The sequence below is a fragment of the Chaetura pelagica genome, unplaced genomic scaffold (assembly GCF_000747805.2).
Source record: "Chaetura pelagica isolate M959 unplaced genomic scaffold, ChaPel_1.0 scaffold109, whole genome shotgun sequence".
Classification (NCBI taxonomy): Eukaryota; Metazoa; Chordata; class Aves; order Apodiformes; family Apodidae; genus Chaetura; species Chaetura pelagica.
In genome coordinates this window covers 10,746,649-10,763,074 of record NW_009970725.1, presented here as the reverse complement: position 1 = coordinate 10,763,074, position 16,426 = coordinate 10,746,649, and the positions used below count along the sequence as shown (strand labels likewise).

General features: G+C 38.7%; 1 protein-coding gene across 1 annotated transcript in view; it reads left to right on the top strand.

The window, feature by feature from the left end:
* The window catches only part of LPIN2 (lipin 2), a 32,054-nt gene extending 21,983 nt beyond the window's left edge, over positions 1–10,071 (top strand). The window contains exons 11-20 of the mRNA XM_010006849.1: positions 1,618–1,687; positions 1,799–1,888; positions 2,567–2,649; positions 3,835–3,979; positions 4,760–4,908; positions 5,416–5,502; positions 7,123–7,275; positions 8,293–8,407; positions 9,072–9,175; positions 9,496–10,071. Of these exons, the coding sequence (XP_010005151.1) occupies positions 1,618–1,687; positions 1,799–1,888; positions 2,567–2,649; positions 3,835–3,979; positions 4,760–4,908; positions 5,416–5,502; positions 7,123–7,275; positions 8,293–8,407; positions 9,072–9,175; positions 9,496–9,640 (1,141 nt within the window). The 3' untranslated portion in view covers positions 9,641–10,071. The remainder of the gene's footprint in view (positions 1–1,617; positions 1,688–1,798; positions 1,889–2,566; positions 2,650–3,834; positions 3,980–4,759; positions 4,909–5,415; positions 5,503–7,122; positions 7,276–8,292; positions 8,408–9,071; positions 9,176–9,495) is intronic.
* The last annotated feature ends 6,355 nt before the right edge of the window (positions 10,072–16,426 follow it).

The following is a 16,426-nucleotide window of genomic DNA, read 5'->3' as shown; positions in this document are numbered from 1 at the left end:
CCCTTCCCTCCAGCGTGTCAACCTCGCCACACACATTGGTATTGTCAGCAACCTTGCTGAGGCTGCACTCAATGCCACTGTCCGTGTTGCTGACAAAGATATTAAATAGCACTGGTCCCAATACTGACCCTTGGGGAACATCACTCATCACAGGTCTCCATCTGGACATCGAGCTGTTAATCACCACTCTTTGAGTGCAGCCATCCAGCCGGTTCCTTACCCAATGAGTGCTCCATCCAGCGAATCCATACCATTCCAGTTTTGATACCAGGATGTTGTGCAGGACAGTGTCAGAAGCTTTGGTCCAGGTCCAGGTAGATGACATCAGTTATTTTTCCTTCGTCCACTGATGCTGTTACCCCATTATAGAAGGCCACCAAATTAGTCAGGCAGGATTTTCCCTTGGTGAAGCTGTGTTGGCTGTTACTAATCACCCTTTTGCTTTCCACGTGCAGTAGCAGAACCTTCAGGAGGATCTGCTCCATAATCTTGCTGTGCACAGAGGTGAGACTGACTGATCGGTAGTTCCCTGAGTCTTCCTTTTTTCCCTTCTTGAAAATGGGAGTTATGTTTCCCCTTTTCCAGTCAGTGGGAACTTTGCCAGACTGCCAAGACTCTTCAAATATGATGGACAGAGGCTTTGCAACTTCATTCTGTTGGGGCTAGCCGGCCAGCCATGGATGAATCCTGTCAGGTCCCATGGACTTGTGCATCTTCAGGTCCTTCAGATGGTCACAAACCTGCTCTTCTCCTACAGTAGGGAGATCTTCCTTTTCACAGTCTATGCCTTCACCTTCTTTAACTTGGATGGTGTGACAAGAGCCTTTGCCAGTGAAGACTGAGGCAAAGAAGTCATTGAATACTTCAGCCTTCTCTATGTCCTGCATGGCCAGGTCTCCAGTTTCCTTCTGAAGTGGGCCCACATATTACCTCATCCTCATCTTTCCACATACCTGTGGAAACTTTTCTTGTTATTCTTAAAATCCCTGGTCAGGTCCAGCTCTTTTCTGTGCTTTCGCCTTCCTTACCCGATCCCTTGCTTCTCTGACAACTTGTCTGTACTTCCCCCAGGATACCTGTCCCTGCTTCCATTCTCTGTGTACCTTGTTTTTACATTTAATTGTGTCCTGAAGCTCCTTGCTCATCCATACAGGCCTCCTGGCTCTCCTGCCTGCCTTCCTCTTTGTTGGGACACATAGCTCCTGGGCATGGAAGAAGTGATCCTGGCATATGGACCAGGTTTTATGGGCTCTCCTCCCCTCCAGGGCTTTGTCCCACTGTACCCTATCAAGCAGATCCTTGAAGAGACCAAAATCTGCTCTCTTGAAGTCGAGGGTAGTGAGTTTGCTTCACTCCTTCCTCACTGCCCTAAGGATCCTGAATTTGACTGTGTCATGGTCAGCCTACAGCCTAGTCTCCCACTGAGTTTTCATCAACCAGCCAGTCTCTGCTGGTATACTAAAAGGTATACTAAAATAACTCTGCTTGCAGAAAACTTCAGTGTTACTTGTTGGCAACAAATGCATTTTCATCAACAAAAGGGTAGTTTACTCATTGATATTTATTGACCTCTAGTCAGGTTTTGTAATATCTTACCAATAACATATTTCAAAACAGGTATTATAACTGGGCGCTGGCTGCTCCAATGATTCTGAGTTTGCAGGTGTTTCAGAAGAGTTTACCTAAGGTAAATTGATACATTTATACTTTTAAAAAAAAAAAATATTTTGCATGTAGTAACACATTATCTCTTGATTTTGTTTTCCTGTACAAATTAAAAGCATACCTAATGTTTCAGGCTACTGTTGAGTCTTGGGTCAAAGAAAAGATGCCAAAGAAATCTGGAAGGTGGTGGTTCTGGCGCAAGAGAGAAAGCATGACTAAACAGGTAACTGAGACCTATTTTGATCCTCCCTTCCTCTTTTCTATGCAGTTAAAAATTGTAGTATGTCAGAAGTGCCTCAGAACACTGCTCATAAAGCTCTGTCACTGATGGCCAGCTGAGAGTTACTCTGTGTTGCAGTAGCTGCATCTGTATATTTAGCCTTAAATACTACATCTTTATTTGCTGTTACTAGTTTCTTCATCAACATCTGTTGTATCCAGCTGTTGCACAATATTCCTAAAATTCTTTCTTCTAAGCCATAAGAAGTTGTCGAAGCTGCTCTTTAGTCACTGGAATATGTTTTAGGAATATATACACAAATAAAATAGTAGGTGCTGTGCTGCATAATAGATGTTATGCTGAGAAAACCCCGCATTAGACTAAATTAGGCTTTCTCAACCTTGAGTATGTGCCTTAAAGTGGGTTGACAGCTCCTTTAGTGTGAAATTCACCATGCACTAGCAGATCTCAACTGCTAGCATGCAGAATTTTGTTTCCTGAAATAAAAAAGCTTTAATGGGTCCTTTCTTCGTAAGCATCCTTTTGTTATCAATTTACAGAATGAGTGATTCTGAGACTTACTGTATTGATGGGTATTTGTTTAAGTGTGAACTACCAATTCACTTGGATCTGTTAAAAATGCTTAAAGTGTCAATTTGTTTTTTATTGCTTTGCTTTTAGATACCAGAGGCAAAAGAGGGAAAAACTGAGACACAAAGAGCAAATGAACTGCCAGCAACTATAAAAGAGCAAGTTAATAGTAGGTGTGTTCTTGTCTGAAGACTACTTTGTGTGTCTTTTTTCCTTTCTTTTGGTTTGTTGTGGTTTTTTTGTTATGCTTTGGTTTTTGTTTTGTTTTAAATGGAGAATTCTGTAGGAATGTACTGCGGAAGAAACATTTTCTTCTAAGCTACTGAAGAGGAACCAGATGTGTTTAGCAAACAATTCAGCAAAATAATGTGGCAGCAATCATTGTAGGAGCTACAAATACACTGCAATTATTTTCTAAATCCTTTTATGTTTACTTCTTAAATCTTAACATAACTGACCGAACAACGAAGACATATATGGCAACCTTTAGCAACAGGCTGCTACTCTGTAAATACAGTGGTATTGTTTCTGAGATACTGTTAGGGGAGTGTGGGGTGTTTAGTGTGGTTTTGTTTGTTTGTTGTTTTTTCTCTGTGAAAGCCTAATATTGTATGAATAACTTAAGCCATGTGCAAATTTTTTTTTTGTAATATTACATAGTTGAAACAATAAAATGGTACTAATTACAATGCACAAGTTGCCCAAGATTGTAGTTGAAAACTAGCACTATTTAGGACAAAACTGTCCCAGTCTAGGAAATTTATTATGCATGTTCGTATTCTCCTATGATTTTACTAAGATTACTTGTAAATGTTGTTGGTGTCTTAAAGACTTCAAAAACTGAATATACTGTGATTTAATACTTCAGGGAAATTAAATGCTGCTTTTAATCTTGAAATCTCTAACTAGCAGAAAAATGTCTGTGAATAGCCTTAAAAGGTGAGCTACTTCACTAACTCATCACCCACAGTTTAAAATATGTAGTAACCATAGCAGCTTTTTAAAAAAAACAAAACACAGTGTTATTCATTAAGTATTAATTTTCATCTGCAGTTTACCCAATTAATCAAAACAGTATTAGTGACCACTTGCCCCTGTCTCTTTACTAAACCTTCATGTGTGGAACCAGCTAGTAATAGTAGTGTTTAGAGCTCCACCAACACTAGCATTCATGACAAATCCTATCTGCTTATTTGTGTATAGTAGCTTTGTCTGGGCATTTGCCATGGACTGTTAATCTGCTATCAGGCTAGTAGCAAACCCTCAACATAAACAGAAATTACTCTTGCATAAGAATCTTATACCATGAAAGAAGGATTTTCTGTAGCTTATGTTTATTCTGGTTAATGTCATGTTAGACCTCCAGAAGATGATTCTTCTAGTGATGAAGCATCACAGGAGTTGAAGGAATCCCTGAAAATAGATTCTGCCCCAGTAGAGCATCCAGCCCATGGAAACATTCCATCTTATAAGAAGTCACTTAGGCTGTCTTCAGACCAAATAGTAAGTGCAATGCCTTTCTTGTACATTATAAGCAAAATATAAGTACATTTCACAGAGTAAAAATGATCTTCAGGTTACTTTTCTAGCAGTGGAAAAAATGAAAGGGGAAATTTGAAAAGAAATTCAAAGTATTTTTCTGTGTTAGGGTGGGCAGCTGCTGGGAATTTTTTTTCTACAGCTGTGTTTTTAAAAACCTGTGTTTGGATTAAAAATGAGAATTTCTTAAAAAATTCCATCGTCAAACTTCTGTATTAAGATGTTGCCCCAAAAGTGACATTTTTGGCATCTGCAATTTGGATATCCTGGGGTCCAGACAGTCTAATAACTGTACATTTAAACCGGTATGCAGGTTATTAATTGCAGTCTAGTTTACTAGTTAGTTCTCTTACTGTCTGAATTTATGATCCTCATCAGAGAAGAATTTTGAGGAAGGAGCCTGCTAAGTATAAAGTATGGTTGCTTACTATGACAAACTGGGAGTTCCACTTTGTAGTACTGTTAAGTCTACTGTCATAGCAAGAATTAAAGCAGCAGACTCAACTGTCCACTGCTGTAAGGAGATTCAGGAGCTATGGACGAATACATGTACCCAGACTACAAAACAGATTTTGCCAGCAAAACTGTACTGGTGTTGTGTTGAACCATGGTTTACTTCTTGATGAGCTGATCAAAATAAACAAGGAAAAATATATGAGTAATTTTGTGTGTATCATTTAAGATCTTAAGAGTTTTATAGTAAGGGCAACTCTGTATTTTCAACTATTTTGTTTTATTCTGAAGGCAAAGTTGAAGCTCAGAGATGGCCCTAATGATGTTGTATTTAGTATTACAACCCAGTATCAAGGCACTTGCCGTTGTGCAGGAACAATATATCTCTGGAACTGGAATGATAAAATCATCATATCAGACATTGATGGAACAATAACCAAGTAAGTATAATTTCTTTTTTTTTCTTTCCCTTGCTTTATTGATCCTGTCCTGCTTATCAAAGTAAGATGAAGAAACGTTATGTAAGACGACTATTAGGGAATGTTCATTAACAGTCATGGAAAAAAAGTGTTGCTTTGATTTTAAATTTTGCATTTACAGCAAACTAAAAAATGTCTTTTGAAAGAGAAGCTGGACTTGATGATGATAAAGGTCTTTTCCAGCCTTGATAATTCTGTGATTCTGAAAAAATAATGCAAAGGTGATAATGTTTACCATGTGGCTAAGCTTCTCCAGGTTTAGCAGTCACAGGTTAACTTGGAAACTGACTTGTGCTGTATGGCCACACTAATTGCTCTGTCTGGAGTAGTTACAAATTCTGTTTTGACATGGTTAGGACCTTATTCAGATACAGTTCTGTAAATACTAATTATAAACTGTATATTAATTAGTGATTGTTTTTAACAAAACTCATATAGTTAGTATCAGCCATCTGATTTTGCTTTTAGGTCTGATGCTTTAGGACAGATCCTCCCTCAGTTTGGCAAAGACTGGACTCATCAGGGCATTGCAAAACTTTACCATTCCATAAATGAGTAAGTATGCAATCTATGGAGCAGTTAGGTTCTTCTGGAATTTGGGAATTAGTGGGCAGTTAACAATTGGATTGTTAATAATTACGCAGTTTATTACAATTTGTTGGTCTGCATGTTGGGAAGTGAGCTACTTCTGTCATTCACAAGCAATTTCCCCAGATGTATGCCTTTACAGGTGTGGAAGCCACCATTACCAGTTTCCTTTTTAAATGTTTTGTTCTGCATTTTAGTTTTTTAAAACTGTATGTTGTTGTGACTACAGAAGAGAACCATAATAGCAATAATCTCCCAAACAGTCATATGTATGTCTGTTTCCACCAACTCAGGTTGATCAGAAAGCCTGTTACAAACTCAGTACAGTGTAAATTCAAACCTAAATTGTGTCTTTCTAATGCATAAATATTTTATGATTTTTACCAGACTCAAGTGAATGCTCCTTAGGATAGATTCCATATTCTGAAGCAAGCCTAATGAACAGCTTGCCATTGCCACTAAGGGACGGTTGGTGGCCTGGCTCAAGTTTTCTGTCACTGTGTTGTGCTTCTGACATAAGCCAGTGCAGTTCAGTAAAATAGTAGAAAAGTAATGCTGCAGGACAACCGTTTCCTCTTCCCCTTCCCTGAGGTAGCCAAATGAACGTGCTCACCTTGTGATCTCAAAGAACCTGCAGAAGCAGCCTGGGTGCTTTCCCCCTTGCAGCAGTGGTGAGGTGTTTGTTTAGTTCAAAAGTGGTGTGAATTATACCCTTCTAGATGTACTGTCCATCTAAGGAGTATGTAGCTTTATAATACTTATGTCCAGTAACTTAGGGCAGAATAAACCTACATATTTTCTCCCCTTTCAGATTTGGTCCTTGTTTTAGCAAACTTTTTTCCCAAAAAAAATGATGCCAGAAATAATACTTGCTGTTGAGGAGGATCACAGGATTATCAACTGTTAAACACTTAGTGATCCACTTGAAATAGTAAATTTTTATCTTTGTTCTTAAGTTTGATAGACATTCCCCAAAAATGTTTGGGGTCTTAGAATCTGTTGTTGACTTTTGTTCTTGTGGCCTTTGTTCTGTGAGTAAATTTAATCTGTGGCCCTTTGCTGTCCATGGGAGAGAGAAGTGGTTCAGGTTATCTGTTCAGTGCATCATAGAAGAGTAGTTCTGGAATTATTTACCAAATTGAATCAAGTCTTTGAAAAAGCACATAAACAGGCCTTTTGTGCATGCAGTAACTGTGTACAAATCTGTGTAACAGATGAACCTACAAAGTCTACAGGAAAAATTTAGGGGCTTGATGAATACTTCTCATTATCTGTCCTTAACTATGTCCTGCAAATTCTCTCAACAACCTGAAAAAATCCAACAACTAAAACAGGAGTTCTGGCATCTAATATTATGTGATACAAATGATTGAAATCATTGCAATCTTCTTACAGCTGGGCTGAAAGAACCTGGATGAAACCAATGCTGCACTTGTTTAAACACAATTTAGTCCATCTAGTTGTGTCATCACAGTATATCATCCCCTGTTTTTTATGTTGCATGTTTCTGTTTTAGTTGAGTCATACTTTTAACTTATTATGTGCCTTGCAGGAAGAATATGAACAAAGTTGGTAATTCTTTTCCAGAAATGGCTACAAGTTTCTGTACTGTTCTGCCCGTGCCATTGGGATGGCAGATATGACCAGAGGATACTTGCACTGGGTGAATGATGAAGGAACAATTCTCCCCAGGGGCCCTCTCATGTTGTCCCCGAGCAGTTTGTTTTCTGCCTTTCATAGGTAAGCCTGTGGAATTTGATACATCCATTCCCTCTTCACCTCAGAGAAGGCCACAGATTCAAAAGATTTGGCATGCTAACCATTATAGCTGTAAATAAGTTCCAGTCTGTGCCAGATTTGCTGCTGAGACTAGATGTCCCTCTCGTGATCATTTATCAGCTATTTTTTTTGTCTGAATAAAACTTGCAGTATACTTCTGTTTCTGTGGACACGTTAGAAGTGGCTACAAAACACAAAGTACCAGTCACAGAGCAGCTTGTTTTCCTTTTCATTCCTCTAGTTCACAACTGATTACTGTCAGGTTCTGTTTATATCAATACAGTTTTGTATTTTCCCGTATAGCTGCAAGGATCGTAGTGCAGTGATGCTATGCAAGACTGAGGAAAAAGTAAAAAATATGGGGATTTTAGACTGTCATGCTAAATGATCTTGTGTTGGAAGTGCTCCATACATTGCTACTTAAAAAGCAATATGGAGTGTAGCTATGATTTAACTCAGTTAATCTTTTGAACTAGCCAGAGTCTGCTGGTTCTTGATGGCAAGAGCTAATAGTGGAGAAGTCCTTACTAAAACACCAAAAGGACAACTGATTTATGGCTTGCAGTGACAACTTCCATTAAGGTCACTTACAGGCCATCTGCCCTCTTCTGGCAGAGGCAGGGGGTGTAACAAGTTTGTGTGTAGTGAGCTTGATTTGGTGTTCTGATTTAGATGGTTGTTTACAATAAAAGCAGTTCACGAACCACATTCACAACTGGAAATTTCATTCCATTTACTTAGCCTATGCACAGGTTATTAACCTATTTTATTTTTTTTACTATGGATATTGGAAAACAGAATGTTTTATTGTTTTATTGTTACCTGTACTGTTCTCGGAAAACTACTGACCAATATCTGTATAACTACCAACACTAGCAAAAGGAAGCCATAGGAATGTAAATATCAGATAAAGGGGGAAAGGACAATACCTTCTATCAAATAATGATTTAGAATTTGACTGTTGACATTTTATTTTAGGGAAGTAATAGAGAAGAAGCCTGAGAAGTTCAAAATCGAATGTTTGAATGATATCAAGAATTTGTTTGCTCCCAGTAAACAGCCCTTCTATGCTGCTTTTGGAAACAGGCCCAATGTAAGTCTGCCCCTTTCTAATTGAAGGGTTAAAATGCATTAAGTACTTGGCAAGCTAAGGAAATGGGCTTTTCTTCTTGTGTCTGCTTGAATTTTAATGAGGAAAAGGGACACTGATGCTTTTATGGCTTTGGTCAGGAAAACCCACATGCAGATACCTTAAATAAAAGCTACTAGAACTGCTTATATTAGAAAGGCTATAAAGTTGTGTTAGTAGTCTTAGGATGCTATTAGTTATGTTCCACCTTCCCATATTCTTTTTCAGCATTTTTGACAGCTTTATAACTAGTGCTCCTCAGTCTTGAATATTTTTTCCTATTGTATGATTCCTGTACTTTCTCTACAGATCAATAATCAATATTCAATCAATAATCAATCAATAATTGAGATAGAGGGGTGGAGGTATTGTAAGAGGCCTGTTGTCATAAGGAGTGGCATTGTATGTTGTGGTCCCAGGCTTGGGAACAGGAATTCAGAGGTTGGGGATAATGTTTTGATATGCTACATGTGTGTGTTTTGGTTTTTTGCTGTTAGCTTTATCTTAAGGGGCAGTTTTACTGTACCCATTTTGGATTAGCTTTTATCATTCCCTCAATAAATTGTTTGTCAAATCATATTCAATAAAGAAATGTTGAAGTCTGTGCTTTTGTTCCTGCTTTTTGCAGGATGTATATGCCTACATGCAAGTGGGAGTTCCAGACTGCAGAATATTTACTGTGAATCCAAAGGGTGAACTGATCCAGGAACGGACTAAGGGAAACAAATCTTCGTAAGATCACTTCTGTTATTTCAGCTAAAGAAAGTATTTAGGAATGAGATTACAAAATAATTATAGTTGTGACCATGATTTGATCTCCTGTTAGATACAACATGTGAAAATCTTACTTGCCAGAGTCTTAATTTCAGATACTTAACTAAAACTTTTCAAAAAGAAAAGTAAACTGGTGAAATAAAATTGAAAATTGCTTCTGCAGTAGTGATGCTTTATTTGACTGTAGCTTTCTGGTCTAGACTTCCAAAGATCCTTTTTGGCTACAGTTGAACAGTGGCTAGACTGTAAATAACAGTCTTTCTTCTTTTTTAATACAGGTATTACAGACTAAGTGAGCTTGTGGAACATGTGTTCCCATTACTTAATAAAGAACAGAGTTCTGCATTTCTGTGCCCAGAATTCAGCTCCTTTTGTTATTGGAGAGAGCCTCTTCCTAACCTTAACATGGATGACCTAGCCTGAAAGATAACTTCTCACCGAGAGATGGAATTTCATATTCAGCTACTCAACTTCAGTTTAATGTGAAGGACTTTTCTTAACGAAGATGCTAATTTATATACTGGTACCATAAGTCTTACTAAAGAAATCACTTTAACTCTTTTGGTGTAAAACAAAGAAAATGCAAAGCTACTGTCTATTTTTTTGTGTGTGGAGTTTGGTTTTTTTGTTTGTTTAGGTCTTTATTGCTTGTTTTTATATACCTGTTCTAAGGCACTTGAGATTGGCCTGTTATTGAAGGTCATGGTACCCAAGTGCTTCAGGGCAATGAAATGCTGAGGTAAACTATGACTTTGTGTTTTCATCAATACAGACCTTATTGTAAACATACATTTTTTTGTATTAGTCTTAATAGTGTATTTTATAAAATTAAGCCAAAAAGTATATGGAAACTGCCAAATAGAATGTCAGACTTACTAATAAGAAATGTGGTCTAATGTTCAGATGGGCAATTAGGCCATTTTTTAAAGGAGCCAGAACCTAAGACCAGTGTGCTTTTTCTCAGCTAAAATACAGAAAATTGTAGATGTTACTAGCCTGACAGACTCTGAAGACATAAAATTCCTCTTTAAATGTAAATATGCCTTTGGTCATAGGTACAAGACTGTGCTTGTACAATTTACTCAAGCTAACTCTGCTTATTTTTTGTACATACAATGCTTAAACTATTTCATGAGCTTGTTAAACGAAAGTTATCTTCAGATACTTGTAATGCTTTTCTTGTTTTCAGGCTGCACTATGTTAAATTTCCATCAGAAAAATCTTGAACATTTCTGTGAGCATTTCTGTAAGAGTTGAGGAGCTGGCATTTTTATTTCCTTTATCAACACAGAGATGATGCATATATGTGTGTGTGCTGTGTAGGTCAGTAAAACATATGTACAGATTATATTCAGGGAATTGTAATACTAAAAAAATTATGTATTTAATTTTTTAATTGTCTACTGCAGGTCTTTCCAGAATCTGTACTGCAGGTTTTCAGTAGCTGGAAGGAAATGCAGCTCAATAGTGAGATTCCAGGTATGAAAATGGTTAAATGCTGCAAAGCAGAATAGCCCCCTTTTTTTTTTTTTTTTTTTTCTTGTTTGTAGGGTTTGGGGGTTTTTTGTTTTGGTTTGTTTTTTTGTTTTTTGCTTTCATTTCAGGTTGTTCATAAACATCATTCCTGGTTCAGGTTAGAGCCTGTGAACAAATTGCATTCCAAGTCGAGTGTTTATCAGCTGCAAAAGCTGCTAGTATTTCTCTCAAAAAATACTTGAAGGCAAAAGTAGTTCTGCTTTTTGAGTTAGTGCATTTCACCTCCTTTGAAGAAATCTATGGTGAGAATGTATCATTGCACCAGTTCAGAGGACATAAGGACTCGAGTCATTTAAACATCAGCCATAGAAACACCAAGCCTGGGCTTTCTGGGCATACAGTCTTTTTCTGTCACTTCTTAAGCAAGTTCCTGGTGGCCATGCATTAAAGATCCTTCTAGGGGCAATGTCCAGAATTTCCATCAGGCTCTCTGGTGGGTGCCCTGTCCCTGTACACAGCTCCCAGTGGGAGCAGAGAAATGTGCGGGTAAGTTTGAGAGATCTTTAGAAGGCCTTTTAGGCAGCTACCTGTTGTGGTGCCTGCACCAGGGCTGCTTTCCTCAGGAACAGTTGGGAAGGCCCTTCTGTCTCAGCTTACTCAGACTAAATGTAGGGAAGGAGCCCTCTTGGTCTCACTACCTGCAGGAGAGTACATTTAGAGGATTTTACCCCATGCCAGGAATATTTATCAGGCTGAGAAGCCTTCACCTAAGGTTCTGATGCAACACCAGCTGAAGCCAGACTCTTGATGAACTGCTGGGGGCATGATTTTTAACTCACTATATAAATGATTTATTTTTTTTTTTCTCCCTTATAAAAGTCTAGTGTATTCCTGGTTTACAAAACATGATGTAAAGAGTAGGAGGAAGCCAGGTCAACGTGGAACTTCTCTTTCAAAGCAGTGGTATCAGAGTGGGAAAGAAAACATACCTATCTGTCACAGTGTTCCATGCATGTCAGTGAATTTAAAGGCATTCTTGTTCTTGCACGGTGAGAACAGTAGGTTTTGGGACTGTTTCAGCATATTCTTGGTCCTGTCACAAATCTACTGGGGTTTTTTTGTGTATTTCACAGGATTCAACTCAAAAGATATTTTGCTCTTATTGCTTTTTTTTTTTTCTGTCAGAAGCTTGCAAGCATGATTCCATGTTTTTTTCCTTTTATTACTTTTCATTCCATAGATTTCCTTAGGAATAGAAATTTTCATGATCACTAAGTGCTTTGAATATCAGTGGGATTTGAGCTTTTAAGTCACTTTAGTATGTTAAAATAAATAAGAATCCAACATAATAAAGTATTTTAATTAAAAGATTAAATATTCTATCAAAAGATTCTATTTTACATAAAGAGAGTGAAGCTGCCTCTCCTAAAACAGCCCTTTATGGATGTCAGAATTTTCTTTACCATGCTTAACTTAATCTCAGTGGCCCTGCTATTACACAGGTTTCCTTAAAAATAAAAGCACTTCATGAAACTGGGATGGCTTTCCAAACGGGACAGATGGTTACCAAGATTTGACTGTCTTTCTTGCTTGACTTTTTTACGTGGTTAATTTTTTCTTTTTGCTTTTGTTCATATTTTCTGATTGTCTTAAAGATTAGGTGTGGATTTAAAGGTGGGGACTTGAGTAAATAAGCAGTGTGGAAAAACAAGTGTATCTCCAAATGCATATAATTTAAGATGGTATGAATTTGGGAGTTGTGTAGTTGTAGACAGCTCCTCATCTGGCTAACCTGTTATTTTGCATTATAAGGATGTCCAAGAAGTTGCTTAGTTAAAAATGCTGCATTTTTGCTCTGCAACAGCTACAGTTTTGATATTTGTCTTTTGATAAAATGTAAATTGTTCTTGAGTATTCCTCATATGAGCAGGGCAGGGATCTGGTTTTGTTTTGTTTTTCTAAATCTGGCTTGTATTTGAATCTCTTCAGATTGTTTGTTAACCCTGCTTAGGGACAGATTATGGGGGGCACTGTACCTGTCATTGCATACCTATGTAATTTGGACTGCTAGGCACTTTACTGACTCTAGAAAAGATATCTTATTCCTATCAAACTGTAGGCTTGTGCTGCAATATTAATACAAAGTGGGGTAAATAAGTATGGATTAGCCTGTCCTTTGTTACTTTAGTTGAGAGAAGTGGCCTGAAACTGATGTTTGAGAACAAGTTGTGCTATACTTATTTAAAATTAGCACAAGCTAAATCATTCTTTCTGTGAAAGAGGAACTTCTAATGTGTATGTCTGTAGGAGCGTGCACACCCCTGTTAAGGCTGTGTTGTTGATACAGATCCTTTTAGCATTGGAACTGTGTCAAAGGCTGAGCCAACGATACCTATCTGGGAATAAAAAAAGTACCATTGCAATTCAGAACTTGTTAGCGACTTGGATGTTACCCATTTCTCTTAACGATTTAAAGATAAGTAATTTAAGTGGTACGCATTTCTGAGTTTTTTACTACTTTTTTTTTTTTTAATTGCACTAGGCATGTTTGTACTTCAAAAGGTTGGGCTCTCCTCCCTAACAGCGTACAGTTGCATGTGCAATGTTGGCTCACGTATCTTTAGCTTCCCGTCATCAGTATACTCCTTCTAAAACATGTTTTTTTTCAACTGGAAACGTTTTAACACTCATGTCAACTCTGTTATGGAGCTTCTGGATCCAACTCTGAACCTGCTTATGGTCAAAGACAAAGAGATGAGATTTCATGTTAATATTTCGTACAAGTCTTCTAGAAAATACTGTCACATGAATGAGAGTTGTTTAAATGGCCGTAATGCAAATTGATAATGAAACATCAAAAATACAAAATGAAATTGAGATGCCTTTAAAGTGTCACTTTAGCCTGAAGAAGATTTTGTTTCCAAAACTGAACTCTGCTGAAAGAATTGAATTGATTTGGATTTTTTTCACAGTGTTAATTACTTCCAGATGAAAGTCAAAATATTGGTTTATTTTGAGAGTGGGGAAACTCTATTCAAGAATTTGTTTCATTTTTATGTTTAAGATGTGGAATATTTGATTGTTAAGCAACCCAATCACTAATAAGGTAGTGTGTTACAAATTGTCAAATCTGTGATCATACCAATAGAGTGGTTTTTGTTAAGACTGGACTATCTTGGGTACAGTAACCCATACTTCAGTGCAATGTTTATTGATGTTCAGAACAATGTTATCACAATAAACAAACTTAAACTAAATTTTTTCTTATTACTTGAGAATTCCATCCTTGTATTGCTATTTCAGTAACCTTGGGGTTATTTAAATTGTATTTGTACTTTACATGGAATCCAAGTTGCTTTTCTAAGGACTGTGATGTATTTGCTTTCTCTCACACTCGGTTTCATTTTTCAGAGTATTTATACAACAGATAAATAATTGTTGTCATCAAATTTACATTATGTGCTAGTACCAATACTGGGTTATAACTGCAGTGGAAAGCAAGCATACATTAATAATATAGAATATCAGTAACAAATGCACATGTTGGGAATACACAAGCTGCATTGAAGAAAATCTTGCAACCGTGTAGTTTGAGCTTTTGTAAATCTGCCCTAATTTGGAATTTATCCTAATTCCATCAAAGTTCACTTTTTCCTTTTAAGGCAAAGAGTACTGTCCTCCATGACAGCTGTTAAGTTGTCTTGAGATTATTACTGTGAAATCACTTTGAAAAAGGGGCCTCAAACTTTCAGCAGAAACTTACTCTTCCTGGTCTCTTGCTGATTGTGGCAAGTGCAACCAACTAGCAGCTTACCTTAGAAAATCCAACCATTCCAGTCACACACAGAAGCATGGTAGATCAGTGTGAGAGTGTAAATGACATTGTGCCTTCTGATCTTTTGGCAGCGTGTGCCAGTGGTGTTGCTGTCCCACTTCTTTCCTCATGCCCAGACACGGAGCTCACTGCTAGACTTGTACCATCTCCTGCTGCAGCAGCAGACTCCCCGTTTCTGCTGGGTTTTCCCTGTGATTCTACTCACACGTGGCACCCTTCTCTGCACACCTAGGGCATGTCACTCCTCACGCCATTCTCTGCACTGCCCACCTGAGTCACCTGGGTCTCAGTACTTGTTTTGTCTTGTGCAGTGCATGACCTGCCAGTGCAGGCATTAGAGGTGGTGTGTCCTATCTATGCCACATTTGTTGCAAAACCATTTCTGAGCTGGAATTACTTCTCCTGTCTCTCTTATCCTAATGGAGTAATGTTGTTCTTGGTGGCTTTTTCTGGTTTGGATGTTTAAAAACAATTGCAGTTTCCAAGAACAGGCACTTTCCTGTGTGTGCACTGGGCAGCATTTCTAGAGTTATGTCATGCAGTTGGCACACCAAGGTCCCCAGGAGACCTCATGTGCAGCCCTGTGTCATTTTGATTGGCAAGTACATGTGCACTCCCACTTGCTGCAGTTGCTGGCCAAGCTCTCAGACCAGTAGGGGTCTGAGCTGTGACACAGCTGGCTGCTCAGAGGAGTTTTCTGGGCACACTTCCTGTATACTGATGGGGCAGGAGGGACTGTTCATAGCTTCTAAACATTTTGCTCTTGAGCACAGCAATGGCTTTGTTGGGTCTTCTGTCTGGCAGGGGCAGCCACTTCTGTGCAACATGTTTCCTAAGCATGATGATAACTGCTGCCTTTCCTCCTCTCCCCTAGTGTTAGACTAGTCAATCATGTTTCTGCCCCATACCAGCTGCTCAAGACTCCTCTGATTGTGCAGGGGGCTGTAGCAAAGAACAGCAGAAAGACTCCAGCACTGTAACAATATGTAGTATTTTTCTGCATGGTTAAAGTCCTTGCTCACCCTGGCTGAGGCCCCAACCAACCATGGCAGCAGCATCGCTTGGGGAGCACAGATGTTGAGCTGCATGACAGCAAGGACTTGAGCTCTAATGGCTTTCACATGTCATGCTTTGAACAGGGCACTATTACCTGTGCATTGGGAAAATGACAAGCAATGCTAAGCCACCTCCTTGGGAGTGCTACAAAAAACTGCTTGTAAAGAAGGATGCCAGACAGATACAGATTGGGCTAAACATTCATCTTCAGTCTGAATTAATTCAGCAGCACCGCTGCTGGTCTCACACCAGCATTGAGAGCTGGTGCACATCATTGTTTTCTTCCTAGCAAAGTCTTTTGTTCCATTATTTCCCTGCCTTCTTTTTCTTCTTCTTCAACCTCACTGTTTTCTAATATTGTTGTCCTCTGATACTTCCTGTGTACGTGCTCTGGTGAGAATAAGTAACAACCTGAACTGTTCAGCCAAGAACTGGCAGAAGGGCAGAGATCAAAAGCTTGTGGTGAATGTGGCTACTTCTGGCTAGTGACCGGTCACCAGCACTGTTCCTCAGGGCTCAGTTTGAGGGCCAGTTCTGTTCAAAATATCAGTGATCTGGGTGCCAGAGCTGAGTGTGCCATTAGCAAGTTTGCTGATGATACCAAACCGGGAGGTGCTGTTGACTCCCTTGAGGTCTCTTGAGGCCTTGCAGATTGGAACATTGGGCAATGATTAATGGGATGCAATTTAACAAGTTGAAATGCTGGATTCCACACCTGGGATGGAGTAATGCCCAGCACAAGTACAAGTTAGGAGTGGCAGAGAGCAGCCCTGCAGAAAGGGATCTAGGGGTGCTGGTCAGCAGCAGGCTCAGTGTGAGCCAGCTGTGTGTCCTGGCAGCTC